At 52.2% G+C, this 26,635-nt stretch overlaps 1 protein-coding gene across 6 annotated transcripts in view; it reads right to left on the bottom strand.

Annotated features, from left to right (window-relative positions):
- MYH10 (myosin heavy chain 10) overlaps positions 1-26,635 on the bottom strand; it is a 118,115-nt gene that overhangs the window by 40,368 nt on the left and 51,112 nt on the right. For 4 of the 6 annotated variants that reach the window (XM_059380380.1, XM_059380379.1, XM_059380382.1 and 1 more), the window contains 10 exons: positions 21,103-21,166; positions 19,338-19,436; positions 17,289-17,432; positions 16,946-17,041; positions 15,951-16,069; positions 15,247-15,399; positions 12,221-12,394; positions 9,518-9,691; positions 9,116-9,230; positions 5,067-5,129 (listed from right to left, as the gene is read on the bottom strand). In XM_059380380.1, coding sequence (XP_059236363.1) covers positions 5,067-5,129; positions 9,116-9,230; positions 9,518-9,691; positions 12,221-12,394; positions 15,247-15,399; positions 15,951-16,069; positions 16,946-17,041; positions 17,289-17,432; positions 19,338-19,436; positions 21,103-21,166 — 1,201 coding nt within the window. The remainder of the gene's footprint in view (positions 1-5,066; positions 5,130-9,115; positions 9,231-9,517; positions 9,692-12,220; positions 12,395-15,246; positions 15,400-15,950; positions 16,070-16,945; positions 17,042-17,288; positions 17,433-19,337; positions 19,437-21,102; positions 21,167-26,635) is intronic. The other 2 variants (XM_059380383.1, XM_059380384.1) reach the window with 1 other exon arrangement.

Raw genomic sequence — 26,635 nt, 5'->3', positions numbered from 1 at the left:
GTGATCTCTGTCAAATAAATAAATAAAATCTTTAATTTAAAAAAATAAATAGGGACGCCTGGGTGGCTCAGTTGGTTGGACGACTGCCTTCGGCTCAGGGCATGATCCCGGAGTCCCGGGATCGAGTCCCGCATCGGGCTCTCAGCTCCACAGGGAGTCTGCTTCTCTCTCTGACCTCCTCGCTCATGCTCTCTTACTGTCTCTCTCTCAAATAAATAAATAAAATATTTAAAAAAAAATAAAAAAATAAAAAAATAAATAAAAATCTAAACGAGGGTTCAGTTCTAACAATGAGCAAAATTATGTTGTGGGTAAAAGACACTTTGAGAACTTCTTTAAATGATGGAGGCCACACTAGTAATATAGGATTTCACTCTAAGGCCCAGAAAAACCTCTATTTAAAAAGAATATTTTCTTGGGGCACTTGGGTAGCTCAGCCAGTGAAGCCTCTGCCTTCAGCTCAGGTCATGATCTCAGGGTCCTGGGATCGAGCCACACATCAGGCTCCCTGCTCAGAGAGGAGCCTGCTTCCCTCTCTCCCTCTGCCCCTCCCTCCATGCTCACATGTCCTCTCTCTCAAATAAATAAAAAGAGTATTTTCTTGTTGAGGAGCGCCTGGCTGGCTCAGTCGGTGGAGCGTGCGACTCTCCATCTTGAGGTCCTGAGTTCGAGCCCCACACAGGGGGTAGAGATTACCCAAATAAATAAAATGTAAAAAAAAAAAAAAGAAGGAAACAAGCCGGTTCGTCCTGAAAGTGGCAAAAGCAGGTACAGAGAAAGGCAGAAAATGCAAAGGTGAGATTCTAGCAGCTCCTTGAAATGAGACCTGCTACGGCTACTTCATCCTCCCAGTGCTGCAGAGCCCGTGGCTCGGGGTAACCGAGGGCTTGGTTGCCCCCCCCCCCCCCCCGCCCACCCCCCTATCTGCCATGTTAGGGAAGGTAGGCGAGCATTGCTGGTGGGCAGGATACATTATCTGGTTGCCTAAGAGCCTGAGAGAACTTGAGTATCTCATGCCGACAAGTCATTCGTCTAAGAAAACTTAAGCGGAGGGGCACCTGGATAGCTCAGTGGGTTAAGCCTCTGCCTTGGGCTCAGGTCATGATCTCAGGGTCCTGGGATCGATCCCCGCATCGGGCTCTCTGCTCAGTGGGGAGCCTGCTTCCTCCTCTCTCTCTGCCTGCCTCTCCACCTACTTGAGACTGAAATAATATCTTAAAAAAACAACAACAAAAAAAACCTGAGGTCCTCATTAAAAAAAAAAAAAAACAACTTAAGTGGACAGTGACCAATAAGATGAGTCCCACAGACCTAACACCTGTAAGGGCACAGTTAGATTCAGAAGAAAAATGCAATTTGCAATTTGTAATCATTAGTCTCATAAAATAGCTATGAACGGTGTTTTTTTTACCGAGGAATGCTGTTTAGTGCCAGAATGCTTAGCTGCTCTCGTCTAGGGGCCAGGCTCGGGGTGCAAGAGCTCTGCGAGATTTTTCACGTTCCTCTCGTCTGCATGGGCCAAATCACTAGTGCTACTGCATCACACCGCTGTATTTAAGCCGCTCTTCGGACACTTTTTGGTAGGAACCAAAAAAGGGGGACAGACATATCTGAATGTTCATTTTAACAGCCAGATGATGAATAAAAACTGCATTGAATATTCCTAGAAAGGCCTCTAGGATCTGGCACTGGGCCAGACACGCAGCACGTTTTTAGGACTCACGTAAACAAGTTAAGACAGTTCTACTCTGGCGTACAGAAATATCGCCGCCAGGTAAGCGCAGGTTGGGAAATATGGCAGTGCTACAGACTCCATATATCCCCGTTGCGTGGTAACACGAGGGCGCTGCTTCCACTCCTGGACAGGGGGACCAACTTGCTCGTTGTTCTGGAACGTCTGGAAATTCTCAGAAAAATTTGAGCAAGTCCCCAGGTCGACAGGGAGCATGTGATTCTAAGCATCTTCCTCCGGCTCTGGAACTCTTCTCGTTACTTCCCGAGGACGCCGGGCAACTCAGCACACCTGCCCCTCAGCTTGGTCCTGGCGCTCAGGGAACCTGGGGGACTTGCACCAACTCACCGCCAAGGACGCAGTTGCTGATTTTCTGGTTTTCGTTATTAGGGTAGCAGCCACACAGCCGCAGCCAGAGACAGGCTCACACTCACACTGGGAGGCATGACGCTCACAGCCCTGGCAGCAAGTGTCACTGTCCCCACGTGACCTCAGGGACTCATGCAGCAAAACCTGGAGGCTGCTTCTCTTGGCGCTCCCAGCTCTCATTAAGGCTCAAGATTAAAAACAGAAACAAACCAGGACAAGAATTTTCCGCACAACAAAACCCTCCATCCACTGAGAAACCTCCGTGCTGTTTAGCTCTGCACACAGACTGCGTCCGAGCCGCCCCCCAGGTTCTAAACAAGGAGAGATCATGGCTGATGGGCAGGACTTACAAGATTGAAGACTGCCATCTTATCAGTTCTGCTACCCGGTTCTACGTGGAACCTTCTTTCGTGACTTCCTGGACCCGAAAAGGACCAGTTCAGCGTTTTTGAAACCAGAACATTGTCCTCTCGGTTGGAAGCATGGCTAAGGGGAAGCTTCCCCCTTAACTGTGACCAGGAGAAAGGGAAGAGCTCAGTGGACATCAGAGATGAAGGGAGACCCCCCAGGGGCCTGTGACAGACACGAAGCCCTCCTGCATGCTGGCCAGCCCCTCCCCGCTGCATCTGTCCAAGTGAACTGGGCTCCCAAGTTCAAGGGCGCTTCTGCAGCAGATTGGAAAGGAGCAGGGCTGGTGGGAGGGGCGTCCTCCAGCAACTGCTGGGACCGGCTCCAGGTACTACAATTTTGAGGTTACGATCCCTCCTCGCCGGCTCATTGCTGGTTTAGTTCAGAAAGTCTGGGCTTTCAAAGCAGATCTGGAAGAAAACAGACCTCTGGCTTACAGCGGAAACATGAACGACTCCCTATTCCCTCTCTGGGGATTCCTTCCTCTCACACACTTGTCCTCTGATGCTTCTGGAAGCCCGTCTTTCCTCCTGCCTCTCACCCTTGTCCTCAGAGCCTGCACGGCCTCCCTGCTCCATCCCTAACACTCCGCGGGAGCTCGGAAGCATAAGGTCACACGAGCTCCACGCCCTCACGTCTAGAGGGACACGCACTAAGTTATCGCTGCACCTAAGACAACAGGTTCACAATCTGGACACCTAGAAATCCCTTCCTCCGCCGTCTTCGGAGAATTCAGTGCACACACTAAAGCTCCACATCTTTGTTTAACGCTGGCTACGCCTCTCTGGGGCTGGACTTCCTAAGCACACACTGAGGAGGAAGACCATTTGTGGGAGACCAGATGTAGCCACGGCGGGTGGAAGACCTTTTAAGAAGGAGAGATGGAGCCCGGACACTTGTTCAGCCAAATCACTCAACAGAGGACACCTCTGGTGAGGTGAGGTCAGGGAGCTCAAGGAGCTGGCGGCCTGCCCGAATGACGTCATCCAGGAGGGGCTCGCACGTGCTGCAGGAGCAGAAACACACCTGCTCCACGTTGTGGGGAAAGCGCCCCTGCGCCTGCGCCATGGGAGAGGTGAGGGCCACTGTGGGGGCGCTGGACAGAGCCGCCGCGTCTGAGAACCGGCTGTGGGACACCCACCCTCCGGATCCCTCACTGAACTGCTTCCTTCTGGGGCACCGATTTCGTGCCAGTGCCGGGGAACTGACGGCAAGCCCACACTGGCCCGTCCCTGCTCTACAAGAGCTCCATCTGGAGCGCTCTTAAGAGTTCAGACATCCAAGAGTACCAGTGATTAGTTTAAAGAGGGCACTCTATTTTGGCAGAAAGGCGAACAGAGCCAGCGCTGACTCCGAACAAATCACACGTTTCCGGCAGCCCCTTGGCTGGAAACTCCTGCCTACTGGTCTGTCCCTATCCCCGCGTCCTTGACCCAGGCCAGACTACCGAGGGCCACGGGGGCGTGAGCACGAGTTCTTCCTTGGGCTTCTGTGCGGCATGTGCTCCAGCGCGTGGGACCCTCCCTGGCGCCATCCGACCCGCATCCCAGCCCCCAGCTCTCCCAGGTGCTTCCTCCCCAGGACGGGTCCTAGAACCGAGGCGGGGGTACTTGAGTGCAGACCGGCACGCTCCTCTTCTTCCTAAGGAAGTCTTGGGATGGTCTGAGGTCTCAGCATCACTGGATTCCAAAAGTCAGAAAGGAAATTTTGTCTGATGAATCTGAACTTTGTCTCTGAATGTCACACCTGACAATTTCACTACATGATTATCAAACTGGCTGATACATTCTTTCTTAGGTCGGGCTATCACGGGGCCTTTAGCCATGTGTAGGCTGTATTTAACAACGGGGCTAGGGCCTCAGACCACCAGGTTCCGTCGTGCGGGGCTCAATTTCGGGTTCAGGGTCTGAATTCGACCCACACCTGCACCTCTGAGCCTTGTTGATCGACTCACGATCTCAAGCTCCAAACAAAAAGCCACGTGACTCGATACCCAGCCACGTGACTCGATACCCACCCACGTTCCAAACCAAAGCTAGCCCGAGGAGACCAACACGGGAGAGAAAGGCGGAATTATCTGCTCTCCCAGCATGCAGGACTTAAAGCAAGAACCACCCCTCCCTGGAATTCCTCGGCCTCGAAAACGGAAAGGAGACCCAGAGACATGGGAGACCCTCCTTCCGCACATCCGTTCCCAGCATTCCTTTCGGGGCCCGTGTATCAAAACGGCACCACTGGCAAAGGTAGCGACATTGCCTTTCAGTAAGCAGTGCTGTGAGTGCAGAAGAGAAGAAGCGATGTGTATGCGGTAGCGATTCGATTGTGGATGCGCTCAAACAGCTGCCTCGGAGGACAAGGGGAGGGAGCATGAAATGAAAGGTTCATGCAGGTCTATGAGCAAAACAAAAACAGGAGCCCAGGAACCAGCCCCCCGCCCCCCCCCCACCCTCCCCCGGCCCCCCCCCGCCCCCCCGCCGCCGCCCCCCCCGCCCCCCTCCCCGCGAGCTCCTCCTGGGGGCTTATGTGCTTGGAAGACCTACAGGCTTTGTACATTCACCTGGTGGCTCATGAAGACCAGAAACACTGTCATAGAAAGAAGCTCTCTGAATATTCTGAATCTCTACAGCAGAGACACAGCAAAACAGGACAGAAGAGCAGATACACAAACACGTCGGTTAGTGTGAGAGACATTGGACATCACAAGTCAGCTCTGCAGTCGGGCTGCAACCCTCGCGAGTCGGGGTGCAGAGCCCGTGCGACATTACCGCGCAGATGACTGCGCACACTTGGACACAGGTCCTCACTGAGTCAACTTACGCGGACTCAGAGGAGCCCTCCCCGCAGCATGTGTGAGCATGGGTTCGAATCCATGCTCCGTGATCGCCCGCCCCCTGAAAACCCAGGAGGAAATTTAAGGGTGCTCAGGTGCTACTGGCGTTATCCTTCATAAAATTATCTCGCAATTAGCACATCAGGACGAGACTGAGCAAGCTGGGGCACTCTAGTGCGTGCGTTAGTGGCTTTTACAGTCCAAATTCACATTGCTGTCCACTCGGGTGTCCAATACAAATTGTGGCAATGTAATTTACTTCAAGTAGAAATTAGGAACAGAAATACATTATATGTTAATTAAGAAAAGAAAACCAAAACCATGAAACAAATAATACATTATATGTTAATTAAAAAAAAAGGAAAAAAAATTAGTAACAGGTAACTACCTTTAAGGAAAGTAAAATTCAAATTCTGTTGCAGCAAAATGTTAAAACAACTGTAAACCATTGGGTGACATGTGAATGATCACACCCTTTACCCATGAACATACCCGAGGAGGCACTTTTACATGAAAATGCAATTGTTGGCTTCCCCTTCCCCAGATAAGACCCAGGGCGCGTCAAGGAGTCTGTGCAGCTGGTAGAGAAATCCCAGAACATCTTTCAGCAAAAAGTAGGGCACTATGAATCTCTAGGGCAGGGCTGCCACCAAAAATCTTAATACTCCTGGTTGGGTCTTGAGAGAACTCCGTCAAACCCCTCAGAGTCTGTTTTAACACAAAATGTTTTATACCCTGGGGATTGTGCCTTCGCAGGCAAGTTAATCCACGCAGCCTACTCTCCTGGTCAACCTGTCATTTCCTGCTTCTGCACTGATGTGGCTACAAAGAGAAAAACAAGGAGGTGTTCTTCCCGGGTTACTGTCTTTCTAAGGCCTGGCCTTATCCCAAGACTGAGCCGTGGTGAACTTTCCTCCTAGACCCCCAGCCACACTCCGTGCCTGCCGCTGACTCTCCAAACGCAACACGCGGTCCCGCAAACTGGGCAGACTGCCCTGGGCCCCCTTCTCCGCCATCCTGTCACTCAGACGAGGGAACTGACCACCTAAGCCAATGGGACTTCTGCCCATAGTAGCAAGCCCGTGGGATTTTTCCAGAGCAGAGGTCAGCATGGCCCAGTCACATTGGGGGCAGGTACAGACAAAGGGGCCACACTGGCCTCCCAGCGGCTCCCTGTAGCAAGTCCAGGCCATGTAAACACTACTATGCGGGGTCCGAGCCGTGGGCTAAGTTCAGACACACAAGGCTCTGGCCAGCACCGGGGGAGCCTGTGAGGCCGCTGGCTGTTCTGTAAGCGAGTCAGTAACGCAGGGTCTCTGTGGACACGGAAAGCACGGGAAGGCAGGTCAGGGACGCTCCTGATGTGGTCCCACCTGTCAGACAGCTCACCTGGGCTACACGGTGGGCATGGACCCCTGCGGCTCGTGCCCACCCCATCTCACCCTCTGAAGGCTGCCAGCCCGCCGCGGCCGCGGGCTTCTTTGGTGAGGCATGGCGGCAACGGAGAGGGATGGAGGCAGGAAGGCCGGGAAGGAAGTGGGGGGCCAAGACAGAGGCTTGCCTGTCCTACTGGGGTGTCCTGAGTCTCCCGCTGGGGGGCCAGCTCGGGGGGGACCGGAGGCACGTCCCACATCGCCCCTCAATGGACCACACATGTCACGACCACGGTGAGACGGAGGCCAGATGGCCCCATGCCAATGGGGCAGGGCTTTCCCACAACATCATTTTCGGTGAAGAATTTAAAAAAGCAGTCAGAGTGGTTCAACCACATCAGAACCAGCGTGTTAGTCCAGACTCTCATCCCTTTGGTAATAATGGCCCTTTTTTTCCTCCAGTACCTGCTTCTGCTCTCACGCACAACAAAGAGAGAATCCATTTTTCAGGCTTCCTCTGACCCCTGCTCCACGGGCCTTTCTTCCACACCCGGGGCCTGTCTCTAGGCCATCTTGCACTTGGCCCCCCATTTCTAGGCCCTTCGCCCCGACCCAGCCCACCGACCGCTTTTTCTGTCCACCTTCTGTGCCGCCCGGGACACCGGCATGGCTCGCACACCTGCTGCAGCGTGACTAGCAGGCGGGCTTCTCCAGCCTGGCTGGACCCCTCGCTCCCAACCCTCGCTGGGCGCCCTGCCGCCACCCTGGGCTCACTCCACCTGTGGCTCGGGCCCTCCTTCCGAGCCATCCTCACTTCGGAAAAGGCTCCCTGCTTTGCAGCAGCTCGTTCATGGACTCCTGCTCCCCCTTGGCCACGTGCGTTCCCAAGTCCACGCCGGGACCACGCCTGGCACCTGGGACGTGCTCGGTCAATGCCAGGCTTCGCGACTCAACAAACTGTCATCCTTCAAGGACCAGGCGACTAACTCTGTGTCCACAACCAACTGCCTCAGCTCCCTGGGCCAGAGGGCCACCCTTCCTCTAACGCCTATCTTTGAAGGCTCATTCCGCCCCATCGTGGGGCACCCATCCCAGCCGCTGCAGGACTCAACAGCTCGTGCGCATTTTCTCTTTCCTGTGCTCGGAGGTCTGACCGGAGCACCAGGAGAAGGGAGGGCCCAGGGCTCGTCAAGTGGCAGGGTTGTGGCGAAAGGGACCTGTCCCTCGCATGCTCCCCCTCACACTGTCTGGCACTGTGAGCCCCGTGCCAACCGGTGCTCTGAGTGGTCTTGTCCACTCTGGTTCCACGTCTCACATCCCCGAGCCACCGCTTCCGAGCAATGGACTCGGGGACCCTCGTGTATCCAGCTGCCGCCAGCTGCTCTGCCCAGAGCTCAGGGAGCCCCCTCGACTGCCCGGCTCATCATCCTGACAGGGAACATGCAGCATCTGGCTGGAGACTCTTGTGGGAAGACACAAAAATGACCAAGCCTCCCCGAGTCCCTCCTTCTAGGGTCTCAGGTGGACCATCCCTCCTAGGACCCCCGTGCGCCGTGCTGCCTCCCCAGCAGGCCCAGCAGGTACGCACGACCATTCTTGACTCAGGCCGCCCTTTGCCCTCCTCACGTTCTCAACACTCCCTCTGCTCTGTCCTTCCGCCTCCACAGCCCTCACCCCTTCTCTTTCCCCTTCCTGGGCCTCTTTCTCCGCTGAGGAGATGGCTAGGTCACGAGGTCCGCAGGTGCTACAGGAAAAGCAGAAGCGAGCCAGGCTCCCAACGAAGCCTGACCTGGCGTGGAGGCAGGGGCAGATTCAGGGCGGAGAGCCCAGGTGGCCTGAGGCTATGTGAAGGGGACATGCGACCAGGATGACACTGCAGTGAGCGCAAACCCCAGGAGGCACGGCCTCCCGCTGTGCGTGGACTCCCGGCTGTCCTCCTTCTAGTCCTAGCAAACCTTCCAGTCTATGACCAAACGGCCAGACCCTGCAGCTGAGGCTCCTGTAAAGAAAACCACTACGGGGGCTGGTGGAAAGAAAAGATCATCTCTGCGTGGGGTTCTCAAACTTATTTGGCGGCCGCTCTGTGTGTGAGCAGAGGGCTCAGCTGAGCCACACAGCAAGCTGTGGAGGGGCTTCTCTGGCCCTGTGTCCAGCGGCCCTGGAGCGCAACCCAGCCGGGCCCTAGAACAGTCCCTAGAATGGTCCCCACCTCCCGCAGCGTCTAACTGAGAAGGCAGGGTCAGGGGACCCAGGCGGGGTACCAGGTGGGGACTGGGTCTAGCGGCAGCCCTGCTCTAGGGAGAGCGAGTCTTGGGACACAGATCTACGTGGACGAACCACCTAGAAGCCGTAACTGGCAAAGCTCCCGGGCAGGCGTCACTGCAGACAGGGGCGCGTCCTTACCGTCCTTCCAAAGCTCCGCCACGAATCTGTCCGACGACTGGTGCAGGAGGGTGGCCACGTTGTCGTTCAGCGGGTCCATGTTCTTCATCAGCCACTCGTCCGCCTTGTAGTCCACCTGGCGGGTGGCGGGCCACGCGGGAAACACAAACACACACAGGGAACGCTTTCAGCCTTCTGCCAGAAAGCTCGCGGGCCCCCCGGCTGGCCGGGCGACACAGGGGCCATGCGCCAGGCACGCGCACGGCAAGGCGGGCGCACACATGACATGCGCACGGCACACTCACGGCATGGAGACTTGCGCATGCACACGGCAGGGCGGGATCGTGCGTGCACACGCACGCGTCTCCGCACGGCCGTCCCCGGCCTCGGGGACACGGCAGGATCTGCTGGCGCGGCCCGTACCTTGCCCGCGTAGTGTATGATGCAGAAGTCCGCTTTGTCCTTCAGCTGCCGCGGCTTCTGGAACTTGGAGTGGGAGCCTTGCTCCTGAACCAGCTTCTCCACGAAGGTTTTGTCTGTGGCCTTCGGGAACCAGCACTCTTCATCCAGAAGGGCCAGAACGCCAGGGGGGTTCGCCTGGTGACAAGAGGCAGCCACTGAGGGACCCCAGCAAGGGCCGGGAGCTGGGGCCACAGAGCTGAACACTGACTACATTCAGGGGCTGGCCAGGGACAGGACCCTAAAACCTCCACCAGAACAAAGTATGGTTGCTGGGGGGCGGGGGACGCATGAGAAAGGGGAATTTTTTAAAATGAAAGAAAACCAGAATAAACGCACCCCTCAACTGGGTGGAGCGCCTCCAACACCTTACACCCTAAGTGATTGCAGCTCCTGTTTAAGGGACCATGAAATAAGACGCGTCCCCTCACGCTTGGCCAACAGTGGAACCAGAATCCAGCAGAGAATATGAAAGTTGGGGTGAGGATCCATCAGCTGAGCGTCTGGATTTATTCCGGCCGACACTCGCGAGCCAGGCTGTTTAGTTTTGTGGGGCTGGGTCCCTACAGAAAGGCCCAGAAAACATGGGAGAAAGTGGACCCACACCACGGGGGGTGGGGAGGGCCCGACATCCCTGCCCAGGAGGACCAGAATGTGAGCAGGAGGCAGACTTGGGAAGACGTGGACACCAGTGAGCCAGGCCTAGGCCACCGGACTTCACGGCCTGCAAGTTATGTCTCCGTACAGAAAAAGAGCGCAGAGCCCCTGCAGGGACTTCCCTTTTGGAGGCAAGTGGGGGACGCGTGACAGCAACACAAACAGTTAAATTGTCAAGGACTAGGTCACTGCATCCGGGTCAGCCATCACAGTCACCCCACAACTACGGCCAGTCGGTGGGACAAGCCTCCAGGTGCACCTATGAAACCGGCCGTCTTCTTGAGCTCATGCGGCCTTGGCGTCCACTAGGGAAAGGCCAGCTGTACACAAGCATTGCTTAACGCACCCAGGAGTCAGTGTGACCATCAGCTGGAAGGCCACTGGCACAATGCACACCAGCAGGCAGAAGCTGTGTGTGGGGGTGTCCCTGCGATGAGCCCCCGGCAGCCAACTGCTTTAGGGCTCCTCCACCTTCAAGAACCCATGGGCTTAGAGCAGCTCAAAGAGCGATCATCAGAGGTGGGCAGGACTAGGTGCCCGCCAAGCCGCCGAGATTAGAGAGGTAGGTCACTCAACGGGCCCCGCTCACCAGACTCTGAAGATCTGTACTCACACTAATGAGGGCTCATTCGTCTTTCTAGCATGATTCTTACATTTTAATACCTTCCAATGAAAATATCCTTAAGTTCTGAAATAGGATTCCGAATGTAATTTAACCTTTTCTAAATGGCTCGGTGACAGCGTCATTATAAATGTCCCCAATTGGGTCTTTGTATTTTTGCTACTTCATCCTTCACTGTCAAGCAGTGTTACTGTGTCTCTTTTCGCTGGGGATTTCTACAGAGCTGGAAGTCTGGGACAAGGTGTCTATCTGAGGCCGCAGGCTGTATGGGGTGGGGGGAGGACAGGTCTGTAAGTGCCTTGCTGAGCCTCCCTTCCTGACCGCCAGGGAATAGAGCCAAGTCATTAATATTTGCTTAAGATCCTAAGTGAATAAGTTCTATGTGGTCCGATGTATTTCTTTTCTTTTCTTTCTTTTTTTTTTTTTCTAAAAAGGTTTTATTTGAGAGAGAGAGAAACAGGGTGGGGTGGGGGGAAGCAGGCTCCCCACTGAGCAGGGAGCCGGATGCAGGACTTGATCCCAGAACCCTGGGATGATGACCTGTAGCTGAAGGCAGATGCTTAGTGACTGAGTCCCCCAGGCTCCTCAGTCCTGTCTATTTTTGCGTTAACACTAAACCAAAGGGGAAAGAACACCTGATGCTTGCTAAGAGTGCTGTATAAAGTACACCTGCCCAGGGGCACCTGCCCAGTGAAGCATCTGCCTTTGGCTCAGGTCATACCTCAGGGTCCCGGGATTGAGTCCCGAATCAGGCTCCCTGATCAGTGGGGAGTCTGCTTCTCCCTCCCCATCTGCTGCCACCCCGCTCTCTCTCTCTCTCTCAACTAAAAAAAAAAAAACCCAAAACAAAACCAAAAAACATGTGCCCAAAAAACCCCCAAAACTTCAAATTAGGAAAAAAAAAAGAGAGAGAGAGAAAAAAACACTGCCAAAATAAGAAGAGCTTTATGCTCCCAAGGATAGTGATGTGAAAAATGAGTCTGGATGCCATGTCCTGCTCCTGGCCAAGGGCGGCGGCCTGTGTAGCCCTGGCAGGTGCGTGTAGTGGGGGTAGGGGGGCTGAGCAGTGCCTCAAGAGCGGTCTGCAGGCAGCAGGCTCCCCCACACAAGGGCTGAGGGAGGGCCTGCCTGGCTGCATGCTTGCTTTTTAAATAGTTCTTTTTATTAAAGTATCACCTTCCTACATCTTTTACGTTAAAAAACTGTCTTAAGACTGATTTGGCCGGGGCAGGGGCTGAGGGCTGGCTCTGTCTGTGGAGGAAGTGACTCTTAATATTGGGGTTGGGGGTTCGAGCCCCACGCTGGGCATGGAGCCTACTTAAGACAAGACCACTTGGGGGATGAGTGGCGGCAGAGCCCGGAAGTCCCGCACAGGATCGCGGCCTTACGGGTCTCTCGATGAGGTCGATGCAGGGCTGCAGGTCGAGCCCAAAGTCGATGAAGCTCCACTCGATGCCCTCGCGCTGGTACTCCTCCTGCTCCAGCACGAACATGGTGTGGTTGAACAGCTGTTGCAGCTTCTCGTTGGTGTAGTTGATGCACAGCTGCTCGAACGAGTTCAGCTATGGGCGGCCACCGGCAGGGTGAGAACAGGACCTGTCAGCTTCAGGGGAACCCACAGGATGCCCACCACACACTCGGCCATGGCACCCACCCCGCATGATCGGCAGTCCCTGCGGCCTAGGCCAGGGACATCAGCAACATGCACCGAGAAGGGAAACTGAAGGCCCTGAGCTCAGTGTGCGATGTGCGTGACCTACGCGTACGACAGCCCGGCGCCTGCTGCTGAATGGTTCCGGACAGAAGCAGAGGAAGAAGCGAGGAAATAAAGAGGGAAAAGGAAGGAAAAGCAAGTGGCCGCGTGGGGTGTGCAGCCCTCAGTTGGGAGTGGGGAGACCGTGGTGCACTTCCGGTCCCCTTTCTCCTCAGCCACGGGCTCTGCAGCAGCTGCAGGAGTCCTCTTGACCTCAGGGGTGGCTGCTGAGATCCCGCTCAGGCCCACACGAGCCCTCTGCACATGGGAGGCTCCAGGCCGCCTCTCCGTGCGTTCCCTTCCCTTAGCAGTGTCCCTGCTGGGTGGTGACAGAGGATGACCACGTTCATGGCGGTGAGCCTGGAGACGTGTACATACATCGCTGTCCCCGTTCAGCCTACTGTGTTCACTGTACTTCCGCAGAAACGATGCTAGCGTGCTGCCCTCAGCCCGAGCAGCTTCCCCGTGCGACAGACACTGCTCTTTCCTCCTGTCAACCCTGCCCACTTCTCTACTCTAGTGGAGGGCTGGAATGGGGAAGGGTGGAGGGGTGGAGGGCTGGAGAGATGGGAGCGTGCAGGGGAGGAGGGGTGCAGGGGTAGAGGGGTGGAGAGGCAGAAGGGTGGAGGGCTGGAGGGCTGGAGGGGTCTATCTTTCACAAGCGATCACCTTACGTAGTAGAAGTTCTCAACCTTCGCTCCCTCCTCCACGCTGTCCCCGCATAGCAGGTGCCCATGAATAACGTCTTTCATTAGGAAAAGGGATCTTCAGTTAGGGAACGTGTAATCCATCTCTGAGGAACGGATTTAGAGTCTGCGAAAGCCGTTCCAACTCTCCCCCCTCGGGGTGCTCTCCTGTTTCCCAACGAGGTTGTGCTCGGAGGGCGGACAGCCTGCCAATGGCAGCGGGGTCTGGGGACAGAGGCCGGCCCGCTGGGGCCGACTCACGCGGAGGCGCGTGCATCGAGGATGGGAGATCTGACTGCCTGATTTGGCCTGGGCAGTTCTGTGGCACGGCACTTCGCCAAAAAGGATTTTTCTACTTCTTTCCCATGGAGCCGCCAATGGCATTTTTCTATCATCCATTCCCACAGCAGTAACGCATGGCACAGAAGGACGGACGGACAAAGAGCTGTGTTGAGAGGTCTCATGTTGCCTGCTTCTCCAGACCCTTCCAGAGAGTCTGTGCACTCAGATGTGTGCATGCCACCTTGACTTTAAATTTGTCACTGTGTCTTGATGTGTTTCCACAGATCCGTACTTTGCTGTATGGAGATGCTGGGATTCAGTGACTCAGTTAGTTTCCTAACGGTGGACATTGAGGCCTTTTCTGTTCTCTCCCCAGGACAAAGAACGCTTTCTAAATAAAGGCTTTCTAAAGCCTTTCTAGCTTTTTTATATTTTTCTACTGTCTGTCTATTCATAGGTCAAATCTGCCCTTTTTCAAGTCCTGCAGTTTTATTATGTTCTGTATCTTTTTAATATCCTTTTCATTTCCCAGAATTTTACCATTATTTTTCATTAATTCACTTGTCAAAAATGCCGACCCACGAGTTTTGAACACATATTGAGAGATAAAGTGGAGGAAATTCACACCTTTATGGTGCAGGCTTTTCCCATCCAAGAACAAGGCATGATTTCCCGTTTGTTCTTCTGTTTCTCACGGGAGCATTGGGAGGGCGCCTTCTGCTAAACTGTGCCTATTTCTTCTTAAATGGATTCTTCAGAATCTCATGTTTTTGTTGCAGTTGGCACTGGGGATCTTTTCTTTCATTGTATCTCCTGACTGTTTGTATAGGGGAAAGTGACAGATTTTTTTTTAACGCGACATGTAGCAGGCCACCATCCACGATTTCTCAAGGTTGTTTTTTGTTTTTTTTTTTAACAGATCAGTTCCTCTTAGCGCGGTCTCTCCCGGTGGCAGCTCAGCAGGTAAGACTGCTTGGACCGCTAACATTCAGATCTCATCAGGAGAGACCGAGCATTTTAAAGTTCCTTTTCAAGCAAGACGGCTCACCACCCAGTCGCAGCCAAGGGCAACACGGATCCCCAAAGTGTGTGATTTAGTATTTGTACCTGAGCATCCAAGAGACACGTTTTTAGGAGATCAAAACTACCGTCCTTCTTGCAAAACTTTCACAGACGTGGGTCTCCACACCCAGGAGGGACAGATGCCGAGTGTGTGGACGAACCCAGTCAGAGCGACAATGAGACAGACAGACAGCACCATCAGACGCTGCGGCTGGATCTCTGGGACACAGAGCACAATCTTCCGCGGTTCCTTGTCCGTGTCTGTTCCTCCTTGTCCCTCCTGGCAGCTGTGGTTTGAGCCACGCTGGCTTTCTAGCAGTTTCTAACACTTGGTGATTCTCTCCCCTAAAAGACCACTGGGCTCGCTCTCATCATACTGGGGGCTTCTCCTCCTCCAAGGGTCCTCCCCTGTTAACTGCCAAGACCCCTCCCGAGACTCCGCTTCTCAAGCGGCGCCCCCTCTCCTCCATCCCCCAGGTTTCCTCACAGCACCCCTGCTGGACTCGACTAGAAAGGCGGGGACTGCACCAGGGTCACAGGGGCTGGCATGAACACAGACTCAAAGAGGAACAGATAAGACAGCAGGGGGAGGGGAGGAAAGAGCGAGAGAAACGGAGACGGAGAGACATACCTCAAATATCTCGAATCCAGCGATATCCAGGATTCCGATGAAGGATGCGCCCTGACGCTTGGTCCTATCTAGAGCTTTGTTGATCCGGTGAACGAGCCAGCGGAAGAGCCGCTCGTACGTTGCTTTTGCCAAGGCCTCTACTGCAAAATCTGCCTGTGATTAGACAACACCAAACTTTAATTCTGGAAGTGATCTCAACAACACAATATTAGGGTCACCTGGAGTTTCATGGGCTCCCCAAACCCAAGAGCATTTGCTACCAAACCCCGTATCACTTTCCCGTAGCACGGGGGGTTTCGGTACAATGAAACTGGTGGTAACCGATTTTGGGGATGGGCAAAGGTGCCCGGGAATAAAGAGAGCCCTCACGACGCCCACAGGGGTCTGCGAATCGGCCCCCATCTGAAAGGAGCCGGCCATGAAACGGGTGCATCCGACCCCCAAAATCTTGGCGCTGGGCCACTTGCATGGGGGCCGGGGAGCCGAGAGCCCCCACGGCGGACGACCTGTTTCCCCGGGAGAACCCAAAGGCGACATTTCACATTTGCTTTTTAAACAGTCCCTTAAAAATGTTTCTGAAAAAGAGGAAAGGGTACGAGAGCAGGACGATACACGGCACCAAGGAACACCCACGATCGGGAAGGTCTCCAGGCAACAGTGCAGTGCGTCTTTCAGACAGATGTGTGCCCACAGCGGGAGCTCACCTGCTCCTTGGTCTGGGCTTTCTGCACGTAGTCTCGGCCGACCTTGATCCGGGGCGTGAGGATGGCCCGGGTAAACTCCATCACATTCATCCCAAGCAGATGGCAGAGCTTCTGTGCAACTAGGGTGTGACAAATCTCCTAAGTACGAAACCTTCACCTGGGCCTAGTCGCGACCTACTCAGTAAGAAGCCTTATCTGGACACGGGCTGAGCAAGGCTTCAGGAAGGACAAGGTTTGGGTCTGTGTCCTTTCCAGCGAATCCCACTCAGGATTCGAGACAGGCCACAGATCCTTACTCCGGGCTGCTTAACTAAGTCCCAGAGCCTCAGAACCCACGGAGGATGCCCAGGCTTAAAACTGTGTTTAACGGGCGCCTGGGTGGCTCAGTGGGTTAAGCCGCTGCCTTCGGCTCAGGTCATGATCTCAGGGTCCTGGGATCGAGTCCCGCATTGGGCTCTCTGCTCAGCAGGGAGCCTGTTTCCTCCTCTCTCTCTCTCTGTACCTGCCTCACTGCCTACTTGTGATCTCTGTCTGTCAAATAAATAAATAAAATCTTAAAAAAAAAAAAAAAACTGTGTTTAACATGTCAAAGCTGGAGATCTCATTGTAAAATCTAGATTTCCTTGAAAAATATCAATATTTGGCAACATGGGGCCTCTCTTCCCGGCAGGGGAACAACACGCCAGAACTTGTACCTACGGTCCCATTCAGATGAGCTGCATGGGGTCTACGGTATATGCTGTCCTGGCCCCATTACCCTACATCCCCCCCGCCCCCCACCCAGGGCTGGGACAGTGTGTCTACTGCCACCCCGGCTCCTCCCTCACTCAGGGACTCATTCGGCAGACGCTCCACTCCAGACGGCTCGGAGGAGTGTTGCACGAGCTCCTTCCCATGCAAACTGCCCACATGCCCAGAGGACAGCACGACGAACCACATGACACGGCGTCACCACAGCAACGCAACAGAAACAAAACCTGCACTGGTCCACGTACCTGTATTTTCTGGCATGGACGCTTGATCCGTATTCCTCTCCTTTTTGAAAGAAATGTTTCCGAACTGTAGCACCGAAGACACTACTTTAAGCATTGCTTTATATGGATGTGAAAAGCAAAAAACAAAAATTATTGCTTCAAAATGTAGCAGAGACATATCCTCATTTATCTTGTGCTAAAAATCAGCTACACAGAACTTTTCAGCAACGTGGGTCCCATAAGGAATTTGTAGGATCGGGGCGGTTCCTGTGATTCGCTTGGTTGTTTTTGGGGCTACGTCCCTCACCCCCCGTGGGTACGTCTCATCGAAGGGGCGGCAGCCTGGCAGGGAAAGCCCACATACACAGAATCTCCTCGTGAGAGAAACCCATGATGTGCATCGCCTCCATGGTCTCCTGGAAGTTATCCTTGTCTTGCTGTCCCGGGATGGGGATGTAGCCATTCGAGAGGAATCTATAGTTATTAAACCCTTCCAGGAGCAAATCCGCTGCAAGGAAAGAGAATGGGATATGGTGTACATCCCTCCGCCCCAAGGAGCCCGCGGCCAATCGCAGGGAGCGGTGGCTCGTGTCCTCCCCACCAACACACATACTTCCTGCCATGCTTTTTCTCTCTTCGTAGACACATTTCAAAACCACACAGTTGGGGCGCCTGGGGTGGTGGGGGCTCAGTCATTAAGTGTCTGCCTTTGGCTCAGGTTATGGTCTTGGGGTCCTGGGATCGAGTCCTGCCTTGGGCTCCCTGCTCAGTGGGAAGCCTGCTTCTCTCTCTCCCACAACCCCTGCTTGTGTTCTCTCTCTCACTGCGTCTCCCTCTGTCAAATAAATAATCTTAAAATACATAGTTCTCCAACAGCTACGTCAGAGAGGGAAAATAAGGGGGTCAGCTAAAAATTGCAACCGGGAGTTTTGGGGATGGTGGTTTACAGGCTCTATGAAATCGGCAGCCGGAAGTGATGGCTGTCCGTCGTCCAGACGTGAAAGGTACAGACCCAGACCACTGGCCCGACCAGCGCCCCGAAACCCTTTCTCCAAGCCGTCTGTCTGGCATAAGTTTGCCTTTGCGAGGGCCACACAACCTGTGTGTACAACAGACTATTCTAACGGCTGCTGCATTGGTCACTTGCGTTTTAGGGACCATGGATCAGAATGGAACGCTCCCTTTCGAGAAGTGTGTTTCTCGAGAGGCGGGTGTCTCTCAGGGGGGATAGGAACAGACGGGCTCCTGAGCCCCACGCTCCATGTTCCCACGTGCTCTCCTGCAGACTTTCTGCCAAGCAGACTTTTTGTGGCTCATTTTTTCCCTGCAGGTCTCACTCTCGTTTCTGGGCTGAATGCTTTCGCAGGTGTGTGTGGTTAGCAAGAACCTGAGCCCTGGGTGACAGATGGGAGTACAAGGCCCGTGTCTGTTGGGATCCCTGGATAACACACGTAATGGTCACATGGAACGAGCCCTGAATTCAAGACTCAGAAGAAATCAGGAAGTTGTACATCCTCCCCTCGCCCTCAAAGACCTCTGATCCAGCAAACTTCTGACCGGGAACTTGGCCCCCAACCGGTCCCAGAGCTTCCAGTCCTCAGGCTTCAAGATAAAATAAACAAAAGTCTACTCTAAGTTCCTTCTAGTACTTGTGGAAGCATATGTAAGTGTTTAGTTGTAAACCTGGGAATAAAAATATTTACTGAATGTAATTTTATTTGTTCTTACTTTTTATGCTTACAAATGTTGAAACAGAACTCAAAAAAAAAATTCTTCGTCTAATTTAAAGCTTCTAATTTTGAATCTTTATTCATCTGAGAGAGAAAGAGAGAGCACAAGCAAGGGGAGGGGCTGAGGGAGAGGGAGAAGCAGGCTCCCCGCTGAATAAGGAGCCCGATTTGGGACTTGATCCCAGGACCCCAGGATCATGACCTGAGCCGAAGGCAGATGCTTAACCAACTGAGCCACCCAGGCGCCCCTAAAACTTCTTTTAAAGAAAAAGCACATACAGAAGCTAAGGTAACACTGCCCACAGAACTGCTACTTAAAATTGAGTATCCCTCGCATGGCACAGAAGTTCAGTCTCGTTTCCATTTTGTTGTGTGGGATTTCCTCAGCATTTCCTTCTCTAGTTTGCTTTATTGTAAGAATAGAGCATATAACATGTAAAACACATGCTAATGGGCTGGTTGTCGGAAAGCCTTCTCAACAGTTGGCTACAGGTAGTTAGGCTGTGGGGGAGTCACAAGTTACATGTGAATTTGTGACGATAGGGGGTGTGATGCCTCCAGCCCTGTACTGACCAAGGGTCGGCCATGCCGTTTCCCCAAAACGTTTGCGCTCTTTCAAAAAAACTTAATATAAAAAACCATATTCCAATAAATAGAAAATAGTGAGAAACTTTGTAACTTACACTTTAGGTGTTCTCCTGCTCCGGACAGTAACTGGTAAAAGATATGAAAAGTACGCTCATCTTTTGCTTGACGAACAGCACGAGATTTTTCCAGAAGGTCTGAGCGAAGATGGTTAAGGATCGAATTGCAGAGGTGGCCAGCCCTGTCTCAGTGTCTACACAAATTTAGGTTGTAAAACACTTTCTTGGATATCTATTAGCCCTCCGGCGATGAACCATTCTGAACGATTAAAACTTGTGAGTGAAAAAGGAAAATGACGCATTTATGTCCCTTCCTCATCTCTGAGGATCACGGAAGGAGGAAACTTGAAGGTCAGGGTGCTGCCCGAGCCCACCTCTGCCCCACCGGCCCCTAATCTGGGTAATATTCAAAGAACACAGCACCAAACCAGGACCTCTAAGAAGTTTCTATGAAAGGAAGTAGAGCGGCTGAAAGCAGGAAAAGTCTTCCAGCAGTTGATACAATCTCAGGAACAAGGAAACCAAAGCACAAAGGGGATTAAAATAGCACAGTGGCAGAGTGGCAGAGTCAGGAATCAGAGCTCGGTTGGACCCCATAACCCACAAAATTGACCCTGCATTCCCTGAGAGCCCCTCTTGGAAAGCCTCATGCTGCAGGGGTTGGGTGGGGGCGGGGGAGGCCCTTGACAGCCACAGTGTTGCTCGGACTTTCCAAACACCAGAGACAGCCCTGATCCAATCAGCTACTGGCCTGCTCTTGCTGTTTCTCCAGAGCTGGCTGGGAGCAACCCCACCTGGGGTTCCCACTCAGCACCTGCTCACCCCCAGCCCGCTCCTGCCACTCGCACCACGGCACACCTGCCTGGGCACCCGGGGCGCGGATCTGAGACTTCACCAAGTGAATTAATTCCGTATATGCCATATAGCTAGATTTTCAATTAGATCAACCCAAACACAGCCTCCACATTTGGCGGAACATACGTTTGCGCGAATGCCTTAGCAGACCGATGCGAGGAAACTCCAAATCCATACCCGTCATTTCGCAAGTGATTTTTGTTTCTGGCTCTGAGCGTATTCAGAGACGTAAGCCACAATTCTGAATTAATGGGAAAACGTTGATCTCTCCCTTATCTGAGGGATTGAAACACGTATGTCTATCATGGGATCTCTCATACTTGCCAGAAGGAGCAGAGAATTGTCACCTGGATCCTTCCTAACCGATATACCATCATTCAGAATCATCTGTATTATTACTTTACTCAAATTGATTCTGTACTGAGTTACCACTCCTGAGGGCCGTGCTGGGCCTGTGACATTTCCTCGGATGATTCTACGTAGTTGACATTTGTTTTTCCTCTGGTTGTCTCCTGAACATTCACTGAAACGACTTGAACTCTGCACGTTCGTGGGGCTTGTTTTGGGGGGCACATGCCCATCCCACGGATACCAGGAGCAGACGGTCAAAAGGGGCCCCCCCCACCCCGCTGAAGAGTGGTTCTGTAGGATGGCATGCGCTGGAGTGCATCGTAGCAGCCTTTCCTGGCTCACGAGCAGGCAGTCCTCAGCTCAGCGGGACTCTCCACGGCCCTGGCCACGTGAACAGGGCAGGACCCAGTGTTCAAACAACCACCACCAGCAGAATAACACTTGGGAGTTAACACTGAGTACCTGACTGAGTCACGACCTCTTCAGGCTTCCGTCCAATCATCTGGGTGACCGGAGGGATATCACAGGGGCTCACCCCAAGGCTGGCCAGAGAGGGCATCACTCCTGAGTTTGGAGGATGCCGTTACGAAAAGGATACACGTTTCAATATTGGCCCCAACGATGTACCCAGTGACATCAAAGTTGATCCGAATAAACTTGCCCTGAAAAGAAACCACAACAATTAAAAACAAGTAAGGACACAGAGAATATAAACAAACAAAGTGACAAACCACTGTGCCCCGCCAAGTATCCATGAGTTGCTTACAAAAATGGGTCGTAAATATCACCCCAAAGAGAAACGGAAGGGAGATTTCCCCAAATTTCTGTAAATTTCCCCAAAGCAGCAACAGGACAGGTTACCTTCCTGGGCTTTAGTATAATAAAAATGAGACCCTAATCATTTCGAACTCAGAAAAAAATTCTTCTACATAATCTGAGATAAGATTTCACAGCATTGAAGGAACACTGTATCTGGCCCTATCATGACAGGCTTGAAAAAAACCGGAATAATAGAATTTCCTAGGAAAATGGAAATCTACTCAAGGAAAAAAAAAAAAAAGAGAGAGAGAGAGAAAACTTGAATAGATCATAATCATTAAAAATGAAATATAATTACTTTTTCTAAAATGATGGATTGGTCTGATGAAACAGTTTTGCAAATTCCTAAGAAAAATTTAATGGCCTGACTAAATATAACTGTTCTACAGAAACAGAAAATAGTGATTATTTCACTGTTCATTTCATAAAGTTATCATAATCCTGAACACCAAAACCAGTAAAGTGATCATAAAAATGAGAAAGCAAATAAAAGCAAGTATCTCATGAATTAAATGTCTTGCAAAACCACAAACCTGACAAATGGCGACAAATGGTTTATTTGCTGGCCTCTACACTTGCTTGTTACAGGAACGGTCAAGGGACTGAAGGGCTTTCCTTGGGCCATTGGACAAGCTGATTCAAAGATTTACAGGGAAACGGAAAGGACCTAAGAAAGTCACAGTGATGTTGAGAAAGAGGAGCAGAGCCTCAAGGACTTGCACCACTGATTTCAAAAAGCTGTAAGTTCGTTAGGACAGGTTGGTTGGTATTGGTAGGTCCATATGGAGATACGGATCAGAGGATCAGAAGGGAGTCCAGAAACAGACCACACACACACGGTCAATTCGCCTTCAACAAAAGGTCCCAAGATAATTTAACAGAAAAAGGACCAAGCTTTTCACAAAACGGTGCCTGAAAAATTTTGGGTTGTTGCCCTTGGAGGACCACAGTGGTGAACGGATAGAGAAACTGAGGTACAGTCACACGGTAGAATTTACTGAGTGATATAAAGGGACCAGAGAAACACCCACCAACGTGGATGGGTCCAAAATACCCACAATGTTGTATGAAAGGAACCAGACATAAAACACTATGTATTCTGGGATTCCATTTACTGGACGTCCTAAAGAAAACAGACCACAGAGCCAAAACTGATCAGGGGTTCCCAGGGCTGGGGCAGGCGGAGGCACCGGACGACATGAAGGTAAAAGGAAGGTTCCTGGAGTGAAGGAAATAGTCTCCCTGGGCCACGGGGCTGGCTTCACTACGGAACACATTTGTCTAACCCCGTCTAACTGTACACTTAAGGGCACCTGGGTGGCTCAGTGGGTTAAAGCCTCTGCTTTCGGCTCAGGTCATGATCCCAGGGTCTTGGGATCAAGCCCCACATCGGGCTCTCTGCTTGGCAGGGAGCCTGCCTCCTCCTCTCTCTCTGCCTGCCTCTCTGCCTGCTTGTGGTCTCTATCTGTCAAATAAATAAATAAAATCTTTAAAAAAAAAAAAAAAGGTGAATTTTACTGGATGCAAGATTTAACTCAGCCTTATTTTTATAAATAAGGATCTCTTAGGACCCCTTGGATAAACACCAACAAAAAAATATAATTAAACATCATTCCTCCTATTTCCTATGAACAGATTACACACGTGGGCTACACTCTCTGCTGGGTATCCAGTCCTCTCTCCCAGCCTCTTACACGCTACGCCCCTTTGTATCCTACATTTATTGCATAAATACGTGCTTTAAGTACATAAACGGAGCCGTCAGTATTGGGATGCCACCACAAATTCTGGACAGTATGGGCTGAGTAATGCTGCGGTAACGCTGACTTTTGAAACTAAACACAAAGGGAGAATTCATTAAAATCAATACCTGATTACATTTTTTTGTTCAAGATGATGATCGTTCATGAAGAACTCACCCAATTTTCCAATTTTGAAAACCGCAGACTGAGCTAGGAAAACCAGGTGCAACAAGAAGACACGTGGGGCTCCTGGGGAGGGGGGAGGTACCCTACCTCATGTGACCCGAAAGCCTCACTTTACATGAATCCTATGACTATGGCCTTGAGAGAGGCTGACCTAATACCCCCTGCCTCCAACGGAAGCAGACTCGGGAGATCGTGCTCTTTTGACGCCTGAAGGATGCTGTGGTAGGGCACCTCTAGAGGGCCAGCAGGGGCCACGGGGACACAGAGGAAGTCTCAGAGGAGGAGCATCACTTGAGCTGAGGGAACTGACAGCTTATGAGCCGGCTGCCAGCTGAATGGTGACTAAAGGGAAGTTCTGTGCTCGTTTTCTTTAAGCTCTTGGAACCAGAACCACCATGAGCGGCAGGAGCCCGTGACACATCACAGTGGGATTTGCCCTCTTGGCCACAAGAGAAACCACGCTGTGATTTTCAAGAGACAGATCCTTCTGGCTGACGGCAACCTGAAGTGGCCCCTGTCGGCCCCTCTGGGGGCAGCTGTTGCCCAAAATGAGAAACCCATTCAGGGAGCAACAGGCTGGCTTTCATCCAAGGCCAGGTGATGGGTGTGCATCTCCAAACTGCACCAGAAGCTTCTATCATGAGCAAAGCAGGTTGAGGGAAGGAGTCTCGTTCCTTAGAAAACGGATGTGAGGATTGCTGGGGTGACACGGACAGAGTGGAAGTACAGGGACACCCCCAGGCTGGTGTGAACAAGGTGCTAAGACTCTAAATAGGCCCAGAGGCCACGGGGTGTGTCGGGAGGGCTGCCTCGGGCTCCAGGTGAAATGGCCGCGTGCCTGTTTCCCGCTGGAGGCCACACTCAGTCTCTGACACGGTCACAGCTGTCCCCACAAGTTTTCAGTTCGGGGGGGTTCTTACGGGACGAGCAGGGACTGTGTTCGACTTTCTTACAAAACTGTTCCGAGGGCCTGCTTGCTAACGAAGGCCGGTGAGGACATAGGAGCGTGACCGAGCTCTCCTGACGCAAAAGTGCACGATACTGGGGACTACCTGAGTGACTCCACTTGGAGGGAAAGTGCAGAATGGCCAAATACAGAGAGGGACTCCCTAGCGGAAGACGGGCCCACCCCTGCCGGTCAGAAACTGGAGCCCCTGCTTTCAGGGTTTCAGGACAAGAGCTCACTTGACGTAAATCTCCCATCTGGAATGCGTGTGGCTTCCCCAGAAACACAACGGGCCTAACCAGGAACGGCTCTTTCCTGAGGGTAAAGCTCTCCTCGGAGTCCCCTCTAACACGAACCAGACGCCCGCATCTCTGAAAGAAAAGCTTTTTCAGGAAATGATTTGTCTCTACGAGATCAAAGGAATGGCAGCCAATGGATCCGAAAGCCTGCGGAGTTGACGGTTTCAAATACTTTCACCGCAAGCCCGTGTCCTGTACAAAATAACTCCACCGGCTCCGCTGTACACGCCCGTGCCTCTCGGTGGCACTTTTCCCTCCCAGCCTGACGTGGGACGCCACTCCCCAAACCCTCTGTTCCCCGAGGGTCTGGTCCACGCAAGACGCCCCGAGCTCAACTGCATAGACCTGGATGAAGGTGGGCTCACCAGCAAGAGTGGAGGGAACCACGCGGTAACATAAATATGCGCCTACTGTATACTTACACGCTGTAACATAAATATGTGCTTCCTGTATATTTACTGTAACATAAATATGCGCCTACTCTATACTTACATTGGTGAGGCCCGGTGCCAGGGACTAAGGACCCAAAGAACAGGGAGATGGGCCTGACTGTGAGAGGCATCACACACCAGCAGGACAGGGTAGAGCTCACTCACAGACTGGGAGGAAAGGCAAGAGGACGCTGTGCACAGAGCGACAGAGAAACGACCTCAGATGGGGTTTTAGACCCACTGGGTATTGAGGAGAGACAGGAAGAGAACCGTGGGCAGATCTGAAAGGCATTCTAGAAGTGTGGCTGACAGGATTCGCTCCAGTCTGGACACAAGCCACAAGGACAGGCTGAGGACAGGAGGATACCTAGCTATTTTATTCCTCTGGGTTTCTGTGGCTTTATTTCATCTCACGCATGCACAAGTGGGTGACCTGCTAGGACCACATCCTGACAGAAGATGGAAGGAACAGATTTTTGAATAGAAAAGGTCCCACTGGAACGTGTGAAATCTGAGAGCTCCATTAAGACATCCAAATGGAAAGAACGTAAGAACCACAGTGCCTGGCAAAAGACAGGAGCTCAGTAGTTAACTGAGGGGCCTAAGAGCAAAATCTAAATTCTAGAAGATGTGACGGAAGGATGAGCCCAAACCAGCTACCCTCGAATGCCTGAGAAGCAAAGTGTTGGCTATACCCACTGGGAGTTGCCAAAGGGATGCCCGCAGCCAACTGAGTTCCTGTCCCCTGGCACAACAGATTACCTCACCATTTTTTATGGAACCACTAAAACCAACTACTTGCTGTGGTTTTGTGCAGTTAATGCCTCAGGATGGGTTAGTAGCTAGCTACTGCTATCTCTTTAAAAAAAAATCCTATATAGCGAGGCACCTGGGTGGCTCAGTGGGTTAAAGCCTCTGCCTTCGGCTCAGGTCATGATCCCGAGGTCCTGGGATCGAGCCCCACATCAGGCTCTCTGCTCAGCAGGGAGCTTGCTTCCTCCTCTCCCTCTGCCTGCCTCTCTGCCTACTTGTGATCTCTGTCAGATAAATAAATAGAATCTTAAAAAAAATCCTATATAACGATATAAAGTTGACTTTCTAAGAGCCCACAATGATACCTTTGTTTCTCCTGTTGAACAACTAGCTCTGTGAGAACACTGCCTCAGTGAAAAATCTTTTCTTAAAGAAGATTGACTTTTAACAGATTAGACTGAGTATAGTTGAGACTGTAATCCAGGAGCACAAGTGCTGGGGGAGGGGGCATCCAGCCGAAACTGGGTTTATCGAGGATCTAGATTAGATGGGAGTGCCTTGCCGGAGTCGATCCTGCTAGAAAACTAAGAAACTTTAAAAAAAAAAGAAAAGAAAAAGACAGAAAACAAAGAAATTCTTCCTGCCAGTGGGACACAAAATAGGTTCCTACTAGAATTGCTTCCATCAACCTTGGGCATAGGATATGTAAATAATAAGCTTGAACGAGACTCATGGATAGTAATTACTTTGCAAATAAATTCCAAAAAGCGATGATCCTGATTTAGACTCCAATTGAACTGGGGTTTCTCAACCTCGACAGAAATGGCATTTTGGGCTACATAATTCTTGGTCACGGGGCCTGTCCTGTCCACTGTTGGATGCTGAGCAACTCCGGCCTCTACCCACTAGATCCCAGAGGCGTACCACTACCGTCACCTGAACCGAACCAAAAATG

This window comes from Mustela nigripes, chromosome 16, assembly GCF_022355385.1.
Source record: "Mustela nigripes isolate SB6536 chromosome 16, MUSNIG.SB6536, whole genome shotgun sequence".
Taxonomy (NCBI): Eukaryota; Metazoa; Chordata; class Mammalia; order Carnivora; family Mustelidae; genus Mustela; species Mustela nigripes.
Note: the sequence above shows the minus strand (reverse complement) of the source record. Positions and strands in the feature narration are given on the sequence as shown.